This window comes from Acinonyx jubatus, chromosome F2 (assembly GCF_027475565.1).
Source record: "Acinonyx jubatus isolate Ajub_Pintada_27869175 chromosome F2, VMU_Ajub_asm_v1.0, whole genome shotgun sequence".
In the NCBI taxonomy this organism is placed as follows: domain Eukaryota; kingdom Metazoa; phylum Chordata; class Mammalia; order Carnivora; family Felidae; genus Acinonyx; species Acinonyx jubatus.
In genome coordinates this window covers 36,504,140-36,521,909 of record NC_069394.1, presented here as the reverse complement: position 1 = coordinate 36,521,909, position 17,770 = coordinate 36,504,140, and the positions used below count along the sequence as shown (strand labels likewise).

At 38.7% G+C, this 17,770-nt stretch overlaps 1 protein-coding gene across 3 annotated transcripts in view; it reads right to left on the bottom strand.

Annotated features, from left to right (window-relative positions):
• Positions 1 to 17,770, bottom strand: part of ANKRD46 (ankyrin repeat domain 46) — a 47,463-nt gene that overhangs the window by 2,100 nt on the left and 27,593 nt on the right. For 2 of the 3 annotated variants that reach the window (XM_027064124.2, XM_053208694.1), the window contains 4 exons: positions 15,535 to 15,636; positions 12,551 to 12,888; positions 11,565 to 11,723; positions 4,348 to 6,374 (listed from right to left, as the gene is read on the bottom strand). In XM_027064124.2, the coding sequence (XP_026919925.1) occupies positions 6,158 to 6,374; positions 11,565 to 11,723; positions 12,551 to 12,861 (687 nt within the window). In that variant the 5' untranslated portion in view covers positions 12,862 to 12,888; positions 15,535 to 15,636 and the 3' untranslated portion in view covers positions 4,348 to 6,157. Of the gene's footprint in view, positions 1 to 4,347; positions 6,375 to 11,564; positions 11,724 to 12,550; positions 12,889 to 15,534; positions 15,637 to 17,770 lie in introns of those variants that run through there. The other variant, XM_027064127.2, reaches the window with a different exon arrangement.

The window sequence follows — 17,770 nt, the reverse complement described above, 5'->3', positions numbered from 1 at the left end:
TCAGAATGCTAGAACAGAACCAGGACATTCGATTTCCATAGTTTAGAATAATACCTGCTTATTCAGCAGAACTTAAATCCTTTTTGGAACAGAGAGACATATGAATAAGGGAAACGGACAATTGCAGCTACACCAGAAACCATAAGTGTATTTTGAATAGGAGGCAACAAACTATTGTTTCCAATTGCAAAAGGTCAGTGCATTTTCTGCCGTTAGTTTCCAGAAACTGAGTTTTGTTGTAGTCCTACCAATCCACACTAATACAAATAACTGTCTAATTAACTATCCATCCCCTATCACGATTCAAAAATAAATAAAGGGACTTAAATAATACAGAATTACATAAATAAAAAGTGAACATTTAGAATAGGAAAATAAAACTAAAGATGAGCATATAAACTAAACCAGGAATGAGGTTCTAGTAAAACACCATACTGACCTACATTGCGATTCCTTCTAGGGGAACCCAAATTTGGCATTAAGCTTTCCAGCTTCTAGCGTGAATGAAGGATTCTACCTAATCGATTACATAAGTCATAGAGAAAATAAGATGAAAGCAAAAGCTCAGAAGAAATGTAGTTGTTTGCAGTTGGAAGAAGCAAAAGTTCCTCTTCAGGTGTCTTCATAAAGAATTGTGCCAACAGCATCCTCAGTAACTTTCCTTAAATAAATGCAGTGGTTGGGTACACAGGACTAGTCCTCAGGACAATTCTGGAAGCATCAGAGCACGAGGGTTAGGAGAGATTTCAGTCCTACACTGCCTGAACACAAATCCCAGCTCTGCTGTGTGACTCTGGGCATGCTATTCCAACCTGCCTCAGGTGCCTCAGTTCTCTAACTGTGAGGTAGGAATAATAACAGCCATTTGCAAAGATTTTGCAAGTCAAAAAGCATTGCATAATATTACCACCTATTAATGAAGAGCAAGGGAAAGTAATTGGGGTGGGCACTGCCATAATACAATTCAATATCTAGCTTTACACTGATCTGATTTGACCTCATAGATTTTAGAACAGTGCTGTCCAAAACAACTTTCCCGTGATCAATGTAATAGCCTCTGGTGGCTACTGAGCACTAGAAATGTGGCTAGTTTTATTTTAAAATGTACAGTGGAATTGGGTTTTAGGCTCAGATAACTGTGCTAATGAAGTACTGAATTTCTAATTTAAATAACCCACTAGTAACAAGTGGCTATTACACTGGACAGCAGGGATACAGAAATTTCAGAAAGTTTGAACAGTACTAATCTGTAAACATCTTCCAAGCAATAGCCTATAAATATCATTATAAGTTTTTGGCGAATATTAGGCAACAAGGACTCCATATTGCTTTCCTTGATATCTAACTGGAGTGTGGCCACCTCTACTGCTGGTTAACGTAGACGCTATGCCTTGGGCTTTGGAACTGTCCCTTTTTGATGTGCAAAGTCCAAGGTGGCTGAACAGAACACGAGACTATCTGTGCTGTGAGGAAAGTCAAGGAGGTATCCATGGCAAGGCTAAAATCGTCCCTAGAACACCGCGTTGAAGCTACTTCAGAGCACAAAGAAATGTCTTGATCCCAAAGTTCTACTTCGTCTAGCACAGTTGGAATGGTTTGGACCTGAGCAATTTTAGAGAGTAGTTTCACTGGATGCTGGTCTCTTCCCTGCATCCCCCACACAGTGTTCTATTAACTTTGAGAAATGCTACTTCTTGGTGTACCCTCTAAGATAAACTATGTGGAAAAGGCGTGCCAAAATGACTAAGTAAGAGAAGCCGTAGTATGAATGTGAGTCCCGGATAAAAGTAATATTTGCTAAAATCAGTAGAACGATTTCATGTAAGTCATGTAATATAAAGGCAAAATAAGTGGAAAAAATTGATAATAAAATGTGTATTTCAATACATAAGTGCTCAGGCAAAGACACACAAGAAGAAGCAATAAAATCATTAGTACCTACACGCTACGTATGTCGGTGACTTAATTATCATCAGTGGCACTGCTGTCAGTAATAAGATTTTTTAAAACAGGTACTAGAATTCTTGGTCAAGTTTTAACAAAATAAAAGTATGATCTCATAGGTGTATTCTTGGAGAATTCAGTGTATATTAAAACTGTATTAAAAACAGAGTTGGGTTTAGGGCTCAAATACCTAAGTTGTTTTTTTGTTTATTTTTTGAACGTTCAACAGAACATTCAAGAATCATGTAACATAAGGAATCATTCTTTGTTGAGCTAAACCATCCCATGTACTGTGGGACATAAAACATCTACGGCCCCCGCCCTCTAATTGCCAGCCATACCTCCAATCATTTCTAAAACCTTTGCTCCAAGCCAATCATATAAACTCTATCACTTCCACCCTCACCAATCACTGGTTCATCAATCCGGGGTTAATCGTCCAATGCGTGGCCTTGGATGGTTTGAGAATAGGGAACATGATGTAATGTCAGTCAATGAAACCCAGAGAAAGTTTGCTGGGGGCTGGCAGGCAGGAGAACACCACAGGAAGACAGTCTCTTTCTTCTTTTCTACATGGTTACAGATGGATGCTGAGGCCTGAAAATTCTAAACTCTTCTCAAAACTAGCTGGAGGATGAAGTCAACAAGCAGGAGGGCAGAGCCAGAGGCATAGAAGAACTTGAGGTAAATGTGAATTGTCCCCCTTGGGGTCTACTCTACCTCTAGACTTCCAGTTCTGTAATTTCCTATGGTTTAAACCACTTTCTTTTTTTAAAGTTTATTTACTTATTTTGAGAGGGGGGAGGGACAGAAAGTGGGGGGGGGGGGGAGAGAGAGAGAGAGAGAGAGAGAGAGAGAGAGAGAGAGAGAGAGAATGAATCCCAAGCAGTCTCCACCCTGCCAGCACAGAGCCCAACTCGGGGCTCAAACTCACGAACCGGGAGATCATGACCCAAGCTGAAATCAAGAGTTGGGACACTCAACTGACTGAGCTACCCAGGTGCCCCTAAACCACTTTCAATTTGGATTTTGGTTTCCTGCAGCTGAAAGCACTTTGATACATACATGAACAATTTCATACCACAGAAGCCTAATTGAAAAAAAAAAAACAACCCAAAATAACAAACAATAGCAGGTGAATATTGTTCCTGGACTTCTATACCATGTATATACCAATTATGCTTTTTTGTTCGTTTGTTTTTTACCTGTAGTAAACGAGCCTGCACGCTCACACGTAAAGGAGCTACACTGATCGAGACTGCAATTCTTCCATCAAGTGGCAAGCATACTGTAGAAGAACGACCAACACAGGTCACACATGCAGCCTGTTAAAGAAAACATGTGAAATGTAAACAGCTATTTAATCTGAAAAAATATATAGCTACAGGTGAAAGAGTAATAGTATATTTGTGTACAGAGTTCTCCACAGCACAAGATGCGCTGTGGGCAGACAGGGTAGTACAATGGACTAAGCCCCTGGTCTCATGAAGCTTGTAATTGCAGACAAATGAAACGAACAAACAAAAAACCATGTTTATTGAGTATGGTAACTGATGAGAAATAACAGCAAAGAAGGTTAATGAGGAAAGGTTTTCTGAACATGCCAGAGTCTGAACTTCAATTTTAAAGGTTGGTAATACTGAGAGGGTGTGGGAAATGGTGCATTACAGGATGAGGAAAAGTTGAGTATTTAGGAACGTGGGTGGAAATTCAGTAACATACTGCTGTGATGGCAGCAGGTAAGGTTCTAGACGACTTCACTGTCAGGTTCATGACACACTAGGGCAGAAGGAAAAAAAACTTATAATCGGAGACAGAGCTTCAACTTGGAATGCCTGTTCCACTATGTCCATCTGTCTGACTCCGGACAAGTAACAACCCTCCCTGTGTCAGTCTCCTCACTTTACAAAATGGGAAAATGTAGCTTGGGTCGGGGGCTTAGAGATGACACGAGACGAGGCGTGTTAAGTCACATGTGCTAGAAACGTACTTGATCATGGTAGTTATCACTTAAAATTTTTTTTTAAATGTTCATTCATTCATTTCCATAGAGAGAGAGTGCAAGCAGGGGAGAGGCAGAGAGAGGGAGAGAGAGGGAATCCCAAGCAGGCTTTGCGCTGCCAGCACAGAGCCCAATGTGGGGCTCAAACTGAGATCATGACCTGAGCCAAAACGATGAGTCGGACGCTCAACCTACTGAGCCACCCAGGCACCCCAGTTATTACCACTTTTAAATCCACAAGCAATTCACCCAAATTAGTTTCAGAGCCTTTACAAGACAAACTTATGTGAAACTGAATATACCTATTACATCAGGTTTGAAAAAAACTTTTCAAAGGTTGCAATTGCAACCTATTCCAAAGTGCCCTAAATTAAAAGACAATGACACACTAAGAAAATGGGTTGTGATTAAGAGACTACAAATGCATTTATTGGTAGTATTACTGAATGCTGAATGCAGAGATTAAAATACAAAGAAATCAGCACTTAAAATCTTTTAAAAATGCAGTATCTTTACATACACATTAACCAATTCTGCATATCTATTTAGATTTACAAACACAGAGCAAATTCCAAAGCTTTCACTCTGAGTATACTTTGATTTTGAGTTCTAGTGTTCTCCATTCTAAAGTCAGTTGTTTTTTTGTTTTTTTGCTGTTTTTACCAAGTATGATTTATTTTGTTTCTACCCTAAAAACAAGACTCTGTGAGCTGATCCTGAAGCAGTCCGTTAAATCAGGAATTTTTAAACAGCTCTTTAAGAGAGGATAAAGCCACATGAAAGAAAATGCCTAATCCTACATATATAAATACAAGAGAAAATATCAAGAAGCAACAAGAATCACAGAAATACCAATCCTACTCTAAACTATAATTTCTACTTCTAGCGACAATTCAATTAGCAGTAGCTTAGATGCCTTTGTTCTAAAAAATAAAACCATTAGTTCTTTCACTACAGTTTTCTGACTATACTCAATGAATAATTAGGAACTCTTCATATACTTTTTAAAAACTCAAGAATATGATTTATATGGAACAGGATCGTTAACAAACAAAAGAGACCTTCAGACATACTGCTGAAAGCTGCAACATAGTTTGGGGACCAGATTTCAATTTCTCCAGTATTGCCATTCATAAAGTGTTTATGGCACCCAGCACATAGTGCTCAGCACTGTCAACTTAGAAACGCTCCATCCGTTCCTGCATCAGAGAATTACTGACATGGATGGGACTGTTACAACAATTCTCACAGGGCCTCTAAACAGGACTGCGTGTAAAGTGAAATGATTGTAAACTATGAGACTGCTGTGACAACACAGCTAGCTTGTAGAGCTGAATTTTTCACAATAATAACACTACAGAATTACAGTGACAGCGACATGTGTCAGAGTCCTCTTTACCTGCTGACTATTAAGTAGAAAAAGAGTTTTCTGACTATGTTTTTGATGAACAGGAGATCTTTGAAGTAAACATTAGGGGAAACTGGAAAGTGGACAAAACGAACTCAAGTTCTCTTTTTCACAGACATTAACAACAAGCAAAGCAGTTTACAAAAAAGAAAACCAAAGTTCCCCTATAAACAAATAAATATATGATCAAATCAATCATTTTTGAAGAAAATATAGCTCATTTTCAAAAGTTCTGTTTGGTTTGTAACTAGACTCGAAAATATTAAAATAAACCAAACAGATTCCTGCAATACTGATTTGCTATGTGAAAAAAGCACAAGTTTTAAGCTGAATCTTTCATTCTCTCCCCTATTCCCAGAAAATGAAAAGAAAAAAAAGCAGGGGACTCTTGCAAAAATAAAACCAAAACCAACCAGCTAACAAAAAGTAATCATATAAGAAAACCCTTTTTTTTGAACACCTCACTTTAGTTGGTCCCATAATCAGGGTAAGGTTTCCATAGCAAGGACTCCCTAGTCTCTTCCTTTGTCTTTCATTCTTCAATCACCTCCACGTTTTTATCAAACAAGGCTATGTGAAGGCTTTCCTAACAAGTCAGGCTGAGTCAGAGGTAGCTTTAGGATGAAGTATACTTGACTACGGTATGTGGTTAGTTCAAATGAAAACGTTACGTTGTTCAAAAAGGATTACAACACCTAAAAATGCACAACGAAAAAAATGTACAGCCCTCACTGCCTTGCCTAAGAGAAAACTTTTGAGAAACTCAGAACGTTGAGGCACTGGCCTCATCCCCGTTAGCCCCTTTAATGCACCAGTTCAGGTTGGTTCTCCACAAAAGGGAGCACCCCGCTCACATAGTAGGCAATGCCAAGAGACAGCAAAGCAATGACAAAGATCAAGAGCAACACCCTCCAGAAGCCCAGATCCTCGACAAACTCCTGCCATGTGGTTCGGAAGCTGGACAGGACTCCTTCCCCTTGCTGCAGGTTGGGGTTGAGGAGAGAATGGCTTTCCATGGCACTGTGAAAGGAGCAAAGAAAAAGGAAAGAAACATGAACAACGCATTCCACCCATTTTGGAGACATACAACAGTAGCCACGTAACTTAGAAAAGACAGGACACAACACTTATAAGAAGAAAACTGACCTATTCCTACTCACACACATTCAGATACTCATGTACATATCTGCATATATCTGCACAGTCTACCTTTGACTGTAAATTAAGCCACAATGACCATGTTTCTTGGTTTAGTATCCAGCAGAGCCAGAGTTAAAAATCATTTTCTAATGAAAAGGTCCTAAGCAGAAGTCTATTTTTTTAAAGTTTATTTTTGAGAGAGAAAGGGGGAGGGGCAAAGAGAGAGAGGGAGACAGAGAATCTCAAGCAGGCTGCACACTGTCAGCAGGAAGCCCGACGTGGGGCTTGAACTCAGGAAACCGTGAGATCATGACCTGAGCCAAAATCAAGGGATGCTTACCTGACCGCTCCCCCAAGCAGAAGTTGTGAAGTTTGTAAAATGAGTTGTTTCAAACTCACAGTATCTAAGTAACCAAATTTTGGTTACTTTAAATTTAGAATTCAAAACAAAGATTCATACCTTGAGAATTCATGTTAATGAAAATAAGTCAAGATGGGTAAATCTAAAAAAGCATTTTATATACAGTATGTGAATCTTAGAGTTAAAAGGAAATTATCATTTATTTAGTTCAATTATCTGACCAATGAAGGAATTTCTTCTTTTAACTGTAATCCTCTAAAAACGGACATTTAGCTCAGTCTGTTGTACATCTGAACAGGCCTAGTCATTATGGAATTCTTAATAGCTTCCTCCTACTGGTTGTAGCTCTACCTGGTACAGTAATACAAAATAAGTTTATTTCACTTCTGCACAAAGGCTGAATCTAATTGAAAATACAGTAGCACAAGTGCCATAAAAACGGATTCTTATGACGCCTGGGTGGCTCAGTTGGTTGAGCATCTGACTCCTGCTTTCAGCTCAGGTCGTGATCTCACGGTTTGGGAAATAGAGCCCCATGTGTGGCTCTGCGCTGACCGTGTGGAGCCTGCTTGGGATTCTCTCCCTCTCTCTGGCCCTCCCCCCGGGTGTGCACACGTGCTCTCTCTCTCAAAATAAATAAACTCTGAAAACACTAAACAAAGAAACACGGATTCTTGATTCTGGTTTTCAGAACTCTATCAGTGAGAAATATGACCCCTATAAGTAGAAAACAGGATATCTGACTTTGGTATTTGGAAGGCCACACTGTGATGAATTCAAAGCTCAAAGGGATTAGCACCCACAACTATGTCACAACATACAGGCCCAATAACAGGGTAGCATTTAGATTAAAACCACAATGACCATAATCATATGTGCCAACTATCTCTTGCTTATAAAAGGTCATTTACTACCCGTCCTCAACCCCTTCTCTTCATATTCTTCCAACTATCTGGGTATAGAACAATGGAAACAGTCTGGTTCATCATGCAAAAACCGGCATTCTTATCTAACCTACAATTTTACTTTACTTCTTGATACTTAATCAGAGGTCCTTTAGCATTTACTAGTATTAGAGGTCTTCTCTAGAATCATAGGAAGCTGACTTCCTAATTGACCAGTCTGCCTGACATCCAAGCTTTTCTTCTTTATATATGAAAAGATGTTTATTTTCTAAATAAGAAAGGACATTTTCAGTGGGAGTCTACCAGAACACAAAAATTTAAAAAAACCAAGTTCAAAAATAAGATTGCAACTTTGAGGAGGTTTAAATACATAATACCATAAACAGATAAAGAAGTTCAGGACAGGTTAATTTTGACTTATTCAAAATTTATTGACTATGTCCAAGTTGACATAATCTCATACTCAAAGATGTTGGGTATAAAATGAGAATTTAGTTGGGCATTCTCTAGGAGCTCATGAAGCTCTGCCAATCAGAATTTCCTAGGGTGACCTTATCCAGTGAAATGCTTTCTACTGTATGTGTGCACATAATATTTTTTTTGTACGTGTGTCATCAACACTGTCTTTGTCATCCTATGCTCACAAATTTAAAAATGACTACATTAAGCTTAGGACATATGGGGGAGTGGGGAAAATATTTTTCACCATCTTGATTTATGGGCCCTTTAGTTATGCTTTGTCTCAGAGAACCCTAAGGGTAATGGAAAATGCTAAGTACATTCAAAACTTGCTTCATGTTCTGCTAATCATCACACAGCTTTGCCACAATGCCATGTGCTAGCCAATCCCATTAAGCTTTATTCCTTAACCTTTTCTATTGATAAAATTCACATATCATAAAATTCATCTTTTTAAGTTGCACAATTGAGTGGTTTTTAGTATATTCACAAAGTTGTACAACCATCTCCACTGATTTCAGAACATATTCATCGCCTCTATAATAAGCTCTGTACCGCTTAGCAGTCACCGTCCATTGCCTCTTCCACCAGATCCTGGCAACCACCAATCTCCTTTCTACGTGCTGATTCTGGACATTTCATATAAATGGAATTATCTATGTCTTATTTAACCGGCTTCTTTCATGTAGCATGGTTTTAAAGCTCATCCATGTTGTAGCATATTGATATATGGTATGTCATGCCTTTTTATGGTGGAATATTCCACTAGATGCATGAATGACATTTTGTTTACACACTTATCAGCTGATGGACTTTTAGGTGGTTTCCACCTTTGGGCTTTTATAACTAATACAGTTATAAACATTCATGTACAAGTTTTTGTGTGAATGTATGTTTTCAATTTTCTTGGGTATACACCTAAAGTGGAACTGTTGGTTCATATGGTAACTCAGTGTGACTTTCTCAGAACTGCCAGACTGCTCTCCAAAGCAGCTACTCTACTTTACATTCCCACCAGCAGTGTATGAGGGTTCCAGTTTCCCCACATCTTGCCAATACTTGCTGTCATTCCATCTTTTTGATTACAGCCATCCTCCTGGGTATGAAGTAGTAACTCACTGTGGCTTTGCTCTGCATTTTTCTAATGACCAATGATGTTGCCTTTAAGCTTTTTAAGCGTCAACCACCACATGTCTACCATGATACTGAGGGGCAGGAATAAGATAGGGCAACGAGGTAGTACAAGTATTAATAATTCAATCTCTGGGGGCACCTGGGTGACTCAGTCGGTTGAGCGTCTGACTTCGGCTCAGGTCATGATCTCACAGTTCATGGGTTCGAGCCCCATGTCAAGCTCTGTGCTGACAGTTCAGAGCCTGGAGCCTGTTTCAGATTCTGTGTCTCCCTCTCTCTCAGCCCCTCGCCCGCTCCTGCTCCATCTCTCTCTCTCTCTCTCTCTCTCTCTCTCAAATAAACATTAAAAAAATAAAAAAATGAAAACAATTCAATCTTTGGGGGCACTGGGTGGCTCATTGAGTTAAGTGTCCGACTCTTGATTTCGGCTGGTCATGATCTCACAGTTCGTGAAATTGAGCCCCAAGAAGGGCTCTGCACTGACAGCATGGAGCCTGCTTGGGACTTTCTCTCTCCCTCTCTCTCTACCTCTACCCTGCTTGCATGTGCATGCTCGCTCTCTCTCAAAAATAAACATCAAAAAAAAAAAATTCAATTTTTTAAGAACTGGCTTTACACAATGCTATAAATAATACAAATCCTTATACTAAAGGAAATGACAGGTATGCGAAAAAAGCAGGAGTAAATATTTCATACTGAGCCACTCAAATGACTAATTATACGTACTACTTAGCTAATAAGTAATCACAACTGAGGCAAAATAAAGCTAAAAGTATACTTCTGACAAGAAGATGCCAAGAAACTGGCTACTAACAAAATATAGCAAGGAAGGTCCCCAAAATATACCAAGCAGAAACACATTCTTGGACATTTTTCACGGCAAAGAAGCTTAAAGTATTTGTGAAAATAAACTTCAAGTTACCTTGGAAGAGCATATTTAACAAATAATAGATAACTCAATGTTATTATGTTGCTTATAGCATTCTGTCAATCCGGGGTACGAAGGTGTGAGAAAAGGGCTTGCCAAGGTATCTCAATGTATCTTGGACTTCCTGCTTATTTTATCTACTTGTCAGCTTCCAGTGATAACTCATGAGCAGCATGTGCTGTTCTAGAAGTAAAACTTACTCTGGACAGCAGTAAGTTCTTGAAAGTATCTAAACAAATAGTCCTAAGCTTGAGAGTGGAATTAATGGTTCCCACAGAGTACACCAGCCAGCACATGAAGAGGAGGGAAAGCAATCATGGGTACAAAGGAATCAAATTAAGGGTCAACTATAAAAAATAGAGATGATTCCATTAGCACTCACAGAAACCATGACCCCACCAGTCTACGTGGACCATATTATCCTATTTCCCAGTCCAGATCAGTCAAGCTACTGGGTCAACAGCTGATGAGGGCCCTTGAAATATATTCTTTTGAAAATTTTGGGAGGGGACGATAGTAGGTGCATCATCCTTCCTACCCTGTAGTATCTGGATGGCTGCAACTCCATGGCAGTCAACCAAAACCCATGCTAGTACAACTCAGTCTGGCCTACTAACTTTACCTGATGAGCCAGTGGGGCCAGGAGTTTCAGAGCTCCCTGAACTGTACTGTAAACTGCTTCTAGATGAGAAACGATGAGACACTAAAGACCCTGTCAGTCACCACATCTTAGCCTCAGTTTCTTACAAAAGCCCAAATTTCATTTGTTCCAACTCATGGGAGAATCACTTTCATTTTCCCATTACAGAATTGTGTGTTAAATCTTAATTTCCCTCCTCCGGTTTTTGCTTGTCCTCAGCACTCCACTTTCCTGCCTTTGAAAGGGCCTTTTTGGTCTTAGTTCTAATACTGTCCAAGTTTTGAGCCTTATCTTTCTCCCCATTTTCTGAATTCCATTCTGTTTGTGATCTGCACTTAAAATTCTCAAACTCTTTGCTTCCCTCCCTAATACGCAGCTCTTAACTACTTCTTCTCTCTTATGCTGACAATATTGCAGGATTCCTTGCACGGGTCTAACAGAACATTACACGCATGTGGGCACGTAGTCCTTTCTGTTAACAGCTTCTCAATTGTAACCTGGAGCCATACGGACCTATATAAAGTTCAAAGAAAGTACCAAAGCTCTGTACTTGAAAGCAAATAAATAGAAAGCTCACAAAGTTGTCATAAAAGATCTAAGGACTTAAAGTGGCTTGCCCCTTAAAAAATTATATCGTAAGTACCTTTCACTCTCAGCTGTCTGCATGGTCTCCAGTTTTGAGTGAGTTCCTCTGTTAAATCCTTTTACCTCTTGTTCTTCCAAAGATTCCAGCAATCGGATGACATCTTTATTCACTCCTCTGCGCTTTGCCAGAACTAAGGGTGTAGCACCTTGATGATTGCTAAAAAAGTTCATACATATAGAGATCATCGTAACAGCTGGACTGTATTGTTAGTACCCATTTGTGTATATCTCAGTGATAAGGCACAGGCCAAATTAACTCAAAATTAAAGCACAGTGCAGAACCAATAGTTGAACTAGAACTTGAATTTTGAATTCACCTATTTTTTTTCTTATAGGGAAAAAGGAAGAATATACAGGTAAAAGTGAATAAATGAGAATAAATAAATGAAAAAGAGAGCTGCTTCTTAGAAATTAATTGGAAAGTTCCAGATTCTAGATTCACTCTTATCTGACGTTTATATTTTATAGCAAAAAAATACATTACAAAAAGTCTAAGAATTAAAAACAAAAGTCTAAAGCAACCAAATAAGGTTCAAATTCCAGCTGTGTGACCTCTGTCTTTGTTTAAACTTTTCTTGTCTCAACTAATTCATCTGTAAAATGAGGATAATACCTACCTCAAGAGCTATTCATTCTAAGGATTAAATGAGCTAACGTTACGTAAACACAGTGCCCGGTCCATAACAGATTTTCAACAAATGTCAGTTCTTTTCTTCTTTTTCCCTTGTCTCACACCACAATTAATTGTTAGCAGAACCTCATCACTATTTTCATAAACAAACTTGCACTGCTTCCGCATAAATCCAGAAGTCAGCCTCTTGTTTCCTCACTCCCCTAACGATTACCTTGTCCTCAATGCCTTTTTGAACTTGTCACTGCAGCTGATCAATGAGAAAGCAGAATCAACAGACTCTGAGATTGGACCACTGGTTGACAACCTAATGGAAAGAAATGACTAGACTTCAAAAACCACAGAGAACTTACCAAATATCAATTTTGAGCCCATTGGAAACTAAGAATTGAATAGTGTCCACATGGCCACAGAGATGAAGAGCTGTGTTTCCTTGATAATCTGTGGCCAGAAGATCAGCACCAAATTTATGCAACAGCTGGCAGATGTCTACGTTCCCTCTGGCTGCTGCGAGGTGAAGGCCTGTTCTGCCCCTGCTGTCACGAATATTTGGGTCAAAGCCACTTTCCAAAAGCCGCTTGGAATAGTTAAAGTCTCCATCAATACAGGCTTGTAGCAAGGGCACATTAGTTTGAGACGAATCGTTTACAAAAACGTAGGACATTATTCTGATGTGGTGGATGGAATATGCCTGTAACGAAATATGAGGTAAGTGAGATTCAGTAAAGCCAAACTAAATCAAGACAATGAAGTCATTTAGAAAAGCACTATTTCTTATCCTTCTTGGCCTCCTGCCTCTAATAACTTACCTCACCAAACAGAAACAACAACAAAGTTATCAATTATATTTTATTTTCCATTAAAATGCCTTTTATTCATATCCATTCAATCAAAACCGCAATTGAATTATTCTAAAGCTCTATTTCGTTGTTCATTATATAAAAAGATTAAGAAAGATTTTCAAAGTTAAAAAAGATATAATGGCTTAGATTTAGATTCATTGCATTGTCAGAAGACATATATAACATTATCCTTAAACTTTAAACACATGCTACTGCTGATAGAGATTTCTTATCTAAAACAAAAAAAAAATCCTCTTTCACATATTTGCCTCTTATCATAATTGAGATATTCCATAACAACTCTAAATAAACAACTCTAAATAAACAAAACTATCTGTTCAAAAGTTAACTAAATCAGCATGAAAAAAAACAATGAAATAACTTAATTCACATTCAATAAGGACCTGCTAAGTGTTGTGTCTATAGCACAAACCTCTATTTTCATAGAAAGAAAAAAGCTAGGAAGAGCAATAAACTGAATTTAAAAATTGGAAATATCATGGAATCAACTCAGAGTGTCTTTCTTACAGTATCGATCCTATTCGGCTCTGTTCTGTGGTTATCTAAATACCTGATTTTGCCAAACTCCCCATTTCCTGAAAACTGAGAGATGAAAAAAAAACAGGTCTGTCTGGGAATAGAGAGGCAGGGCAAAGGCAGCAATCCCAACTGTCTCCACTTTAAATTTCATCCATCTGAGTAACTCAGCTTTCCCAGCTTCACCAGTGTGTCCACACCTCTTTCACTGATACGTCCCTGCCCCAGCAATCTCTTGGTGTGTGTGTGTGTGTGTGTGTGTGTGTGTGTGTGTGTGTGTGTGTGTGTGTGTGTCTATCTGGCCCCCTCTTGGTTGCTTTAAGAAAAAGTTAAAGCCCGACAAAAGAAACCTTACTAAGAAATTGAAGAGAAAACAAACCCAAAGAAGAAAACACAAAGGCAGAGACCAATGTCTTTATAGAGATGATTTCCTCCCTCTACAGTTACAAAAGCTGAGTCACAGACAGGGTTGCCTTGTAATTTATCAGACAAAGTCTTTCTTTCTGGAACACTGATGGAATTGGATGTTAGACCAATCTATGCTTCTGTCTAACCTCAAGGGGATTCAGGAAAGCATGGCTACGGAGTTTGGTGAGATTCTTGGCCCCTTCTCCTTTTAGCTTGGTTTCCCAGCAGAGCCTCTGTCCCTCTAGACACAGGTTACTTTCCACTAGAGCTCCGCTGCCTCCATGGGTTCCCTGTAACAAGGGGAAACATTAATACACGCTAAGGGCTTGCTCCAAGCCAGGCATCGCACCCAGGGTTCCCAGTAAATTTTGTTTAATCTTCCTCACAACTCTATAATAAGGGTTATTATATTGAATTTTAATAAGGAGTCACTGAAGGATTTCAACCCCAGGAAATGGCATGGTCTCATGATATCAGTCTTTCGGAAAGATTACTCTGTTGGCAACAGGGAGAGGCTAGATTGGAGGCTAGATTCGAGGTTGGAGACAGGGAGATCAATCAGCTGGTCACTGTTGAAATCTAGGGAAGAAATGATGACAGCCCGATCTAAGGCAGTGGCAGAGAGAAGGGAGCACACTGGAGAGGGACAGAAAAATAGCATTAGCTCAACTTAATGACCCACTACATATAAAGGGTAAGAAGCAGTTGTTAAGGATAACTCTAAATAAGTGGGAAATCTGCTTCTGATTAAGAATTACAGAGATCAAGATAAAATAAACTTAAGATTATGCCACTATATAACACTTTTTAAAGAAAGTATCCTGTCGAGAAGAAATTACTCATTAAAATAGTCAGGAATTCTCTTTGGGGGCGCCTGGGTGGCTCAGTCAGCTGGGTGTCCGACTTCAGCTCAGGTCATGGTCTCACACTCTGTGAGTTCGAGTCCCACGTCAGGCTCTGTGCTGACAGCTTAGCACAGATTCTGTGTCTCCCCCTTTCTCTGCCCCTCCCCTGCTCATGTTCTGTCTCTGTCTCAAAAATAAATAAAAACATAAAAAAAAAAAAGAATTCTCTTTGAACAGTAACCTCCTTATTTTCCCCTATAGTATTCACTGGATTATTATCATAAAAAAGGAAAAGCTATCTGAAACTTTTTAAAAAGTAAAATATCACGTATCAAGAGCTTTTCAAGAGATAACGTGTTTTGGTTAAATTCTGTAAGAATAGACAATGAAAAACAAGCTACTTGGTATTTTTGGTTCAAACACAGTACGAATTCTTGTGGTTTAAAGACTTGGGATTCTTTCGAATGTTGGCTCAGTTAAAACAAAAAAAAAAAAAGCCTTTCTTGTTTATTTTTTAAGTGAGAAGAAGTGTGGTGCATTTTGTGAGTGTTTCTGTGTCCTTGAGAAACTAACTTTGCCCCCAGATTTAATAAGGCCAATGAGAGATAACATTTTTCATCTTGATCACATAACTGAATCTGCCATAAAGCAAGGCATCAAAGCTTTCACATATTATGAGGAAGTCGACGGTAGAAAAATACTCACGTAAAACTTAAGATTAGATCTTTTTTTTCAGTGGTCACCCAGCAGTTTCTCTGAAATCTTAAGAAGGTTCAACAGAATATCCAGAAATGTGCTGGCAAGGATCTACAGTAAAGAGAAAATTTAGTTATAACAAGGGTGTGACATGAAGAAAGTCTAGCTGTCTTATCAAACAGAGAAACTAGTGGGGCTATGAAAATCTATGGGTAAGGCATCAATTTGTGAGGCTGGTAAAATAACAAGTAATAAAGTAATGAAAAGGGAGAACTGAAGGACTTCTTAAGGAGAAGCTCTGTCGCCCACAAACAAGAAAGCATGGTCAGAAAGATAAAAGAAAAAGAATCAAGTTATGTGCCATCAGTAGAGGACAAACTGGGCTCAGAAAATTCACCCCAAGTAACTGGAATTCAGAATGCATTTTTTCACATTATAAATGGTGGCTAGATCTCAGAGTAGCACACAAAAGCATTTTTAGAAATAAAATGCTATTTGCAAGGGCGGGGGGAGGGAGTAAAAATAATCAATACTTACATTTAAACCAAACAGGATATATTTAAGGAAAAATATTTCTAATCCATCCTGAACGCTGGTACTTAAATCTGCCCACGATATTGTCCCCTGCCCCTTTTGCTGTTCAACGTGAAAGAAAAATTGGCTCAAATCTGCCTGCGATCTTCGCCATACACCAGATTCTGCTCCTCCTGAAACATGCTGCTGCCTGTCCTTTATGCTCTTGCTGGGACCCACTCAGGTTTCCCCTCTGCACTCAGGGACATCTCGCGTGCCTAGTCTGCCCCACTGGACTCTACTCTTGAGGGATGATGGAAGTAGGGTCATGCACAGACAGTATGGTCCACAGCATATCAGTGTTAATTCATTAAACATTTACTATATGCCCCAAATATGGCAGATACTACACTAAGTGGTAGGATAGAAGTACAAAATCTCAAATTTGTAGCTCAGGCTGAAATTCAGGTTAAGCTTTTAGAGGTCATGCATGCTGTTATCAAATTCCTTTAAGTAAACTTATATGGGAATAATTAATGGTATTTTTTGAAGCTCCATTTAAATACATAAGTCAGGTTGCATCATAAGGGTTATCAGCGCTAGGCTGGAAGATGAGGACTGACAAATTATATGTACCATTTTAGACAAACTTCGTATTACTGAGCCACTTAATCAATTTGCTTTAACAAAATTCTGAGTTCACCCACAGTGTGTATCTTTACTTTCTTACTGTAACAACTGGGGGTTGAATCTTCATGACTAGAGCTTATCTCTAATATATGATTTTTAAAGTTAAAATGGTGCAGGTGTTAGTCTGAAGATAGTAGGGTTCACACTATGAAAAGGACAAAGTTTGCTTCTCATTTGGAGATAGAATTATAGATTATATAGTTACCCCCTCAAATGACCCATTAAATTCACAAGAAAGTTCCTAAACTTTCTTGGTCAGTAGAAGGGAAGTGGATGGGGAGAATGGGTGAAATAGGTGATAGGGATTAAGGAATGCACTTGTGAGGAGCACAAAGTGTTGAATGGAAGTGTTGAATCAGTATATTGTACACTTGAAACTAATATTACACTGTCTATTCACTAACTGGACTTTAAATAAAAACTTAAAAATAAATTCACAAGAAAGTTCCTTTAAATTCACAGGAAAGACAATGCTTCTGCCATTTTCTTTTGAAGACAAGCCCCGTAAGACAGTACATTTGATCAAATTACAGATTTATTTATGTGATTTCAAAGTTAATATCATACAAATGCATTAGACCTAATTACACTTGAAACCTGAAAGAAAATGTCTGGACCCCAATTACACCTTAATCACTAGGAATCCATTAATTGCTTCTCCAGAAGTTATAAAAGTGAATAAAGTTGAGAACATCTATTAACTATTATTCAAGGGGTGAGGAGGACTAAAGATTTTTTTAATTAAACTTTTTGAGATAATTGTAGATGAAGTTCTAGGAAATAATACAAGGAGATCCTGTGTACTTTTACCCAGTTTCCCCTGGTGTTAGTATCTCACAAAACTATAGTATAATATCACAACTGGGATACAGACGCTGATAGTCAAGATACAGAACATTTCCATCACCACAAAGCTCTCTCATATTGCCCTTTTACAGCCACACCTACTTCCCTCCCACCCCCACCCTCTTCATCCCCTGGAAACCACTATCCTGTCTTCTACTTCTACAATTCTGTCATTTCAAGGATGTTATATAAATGG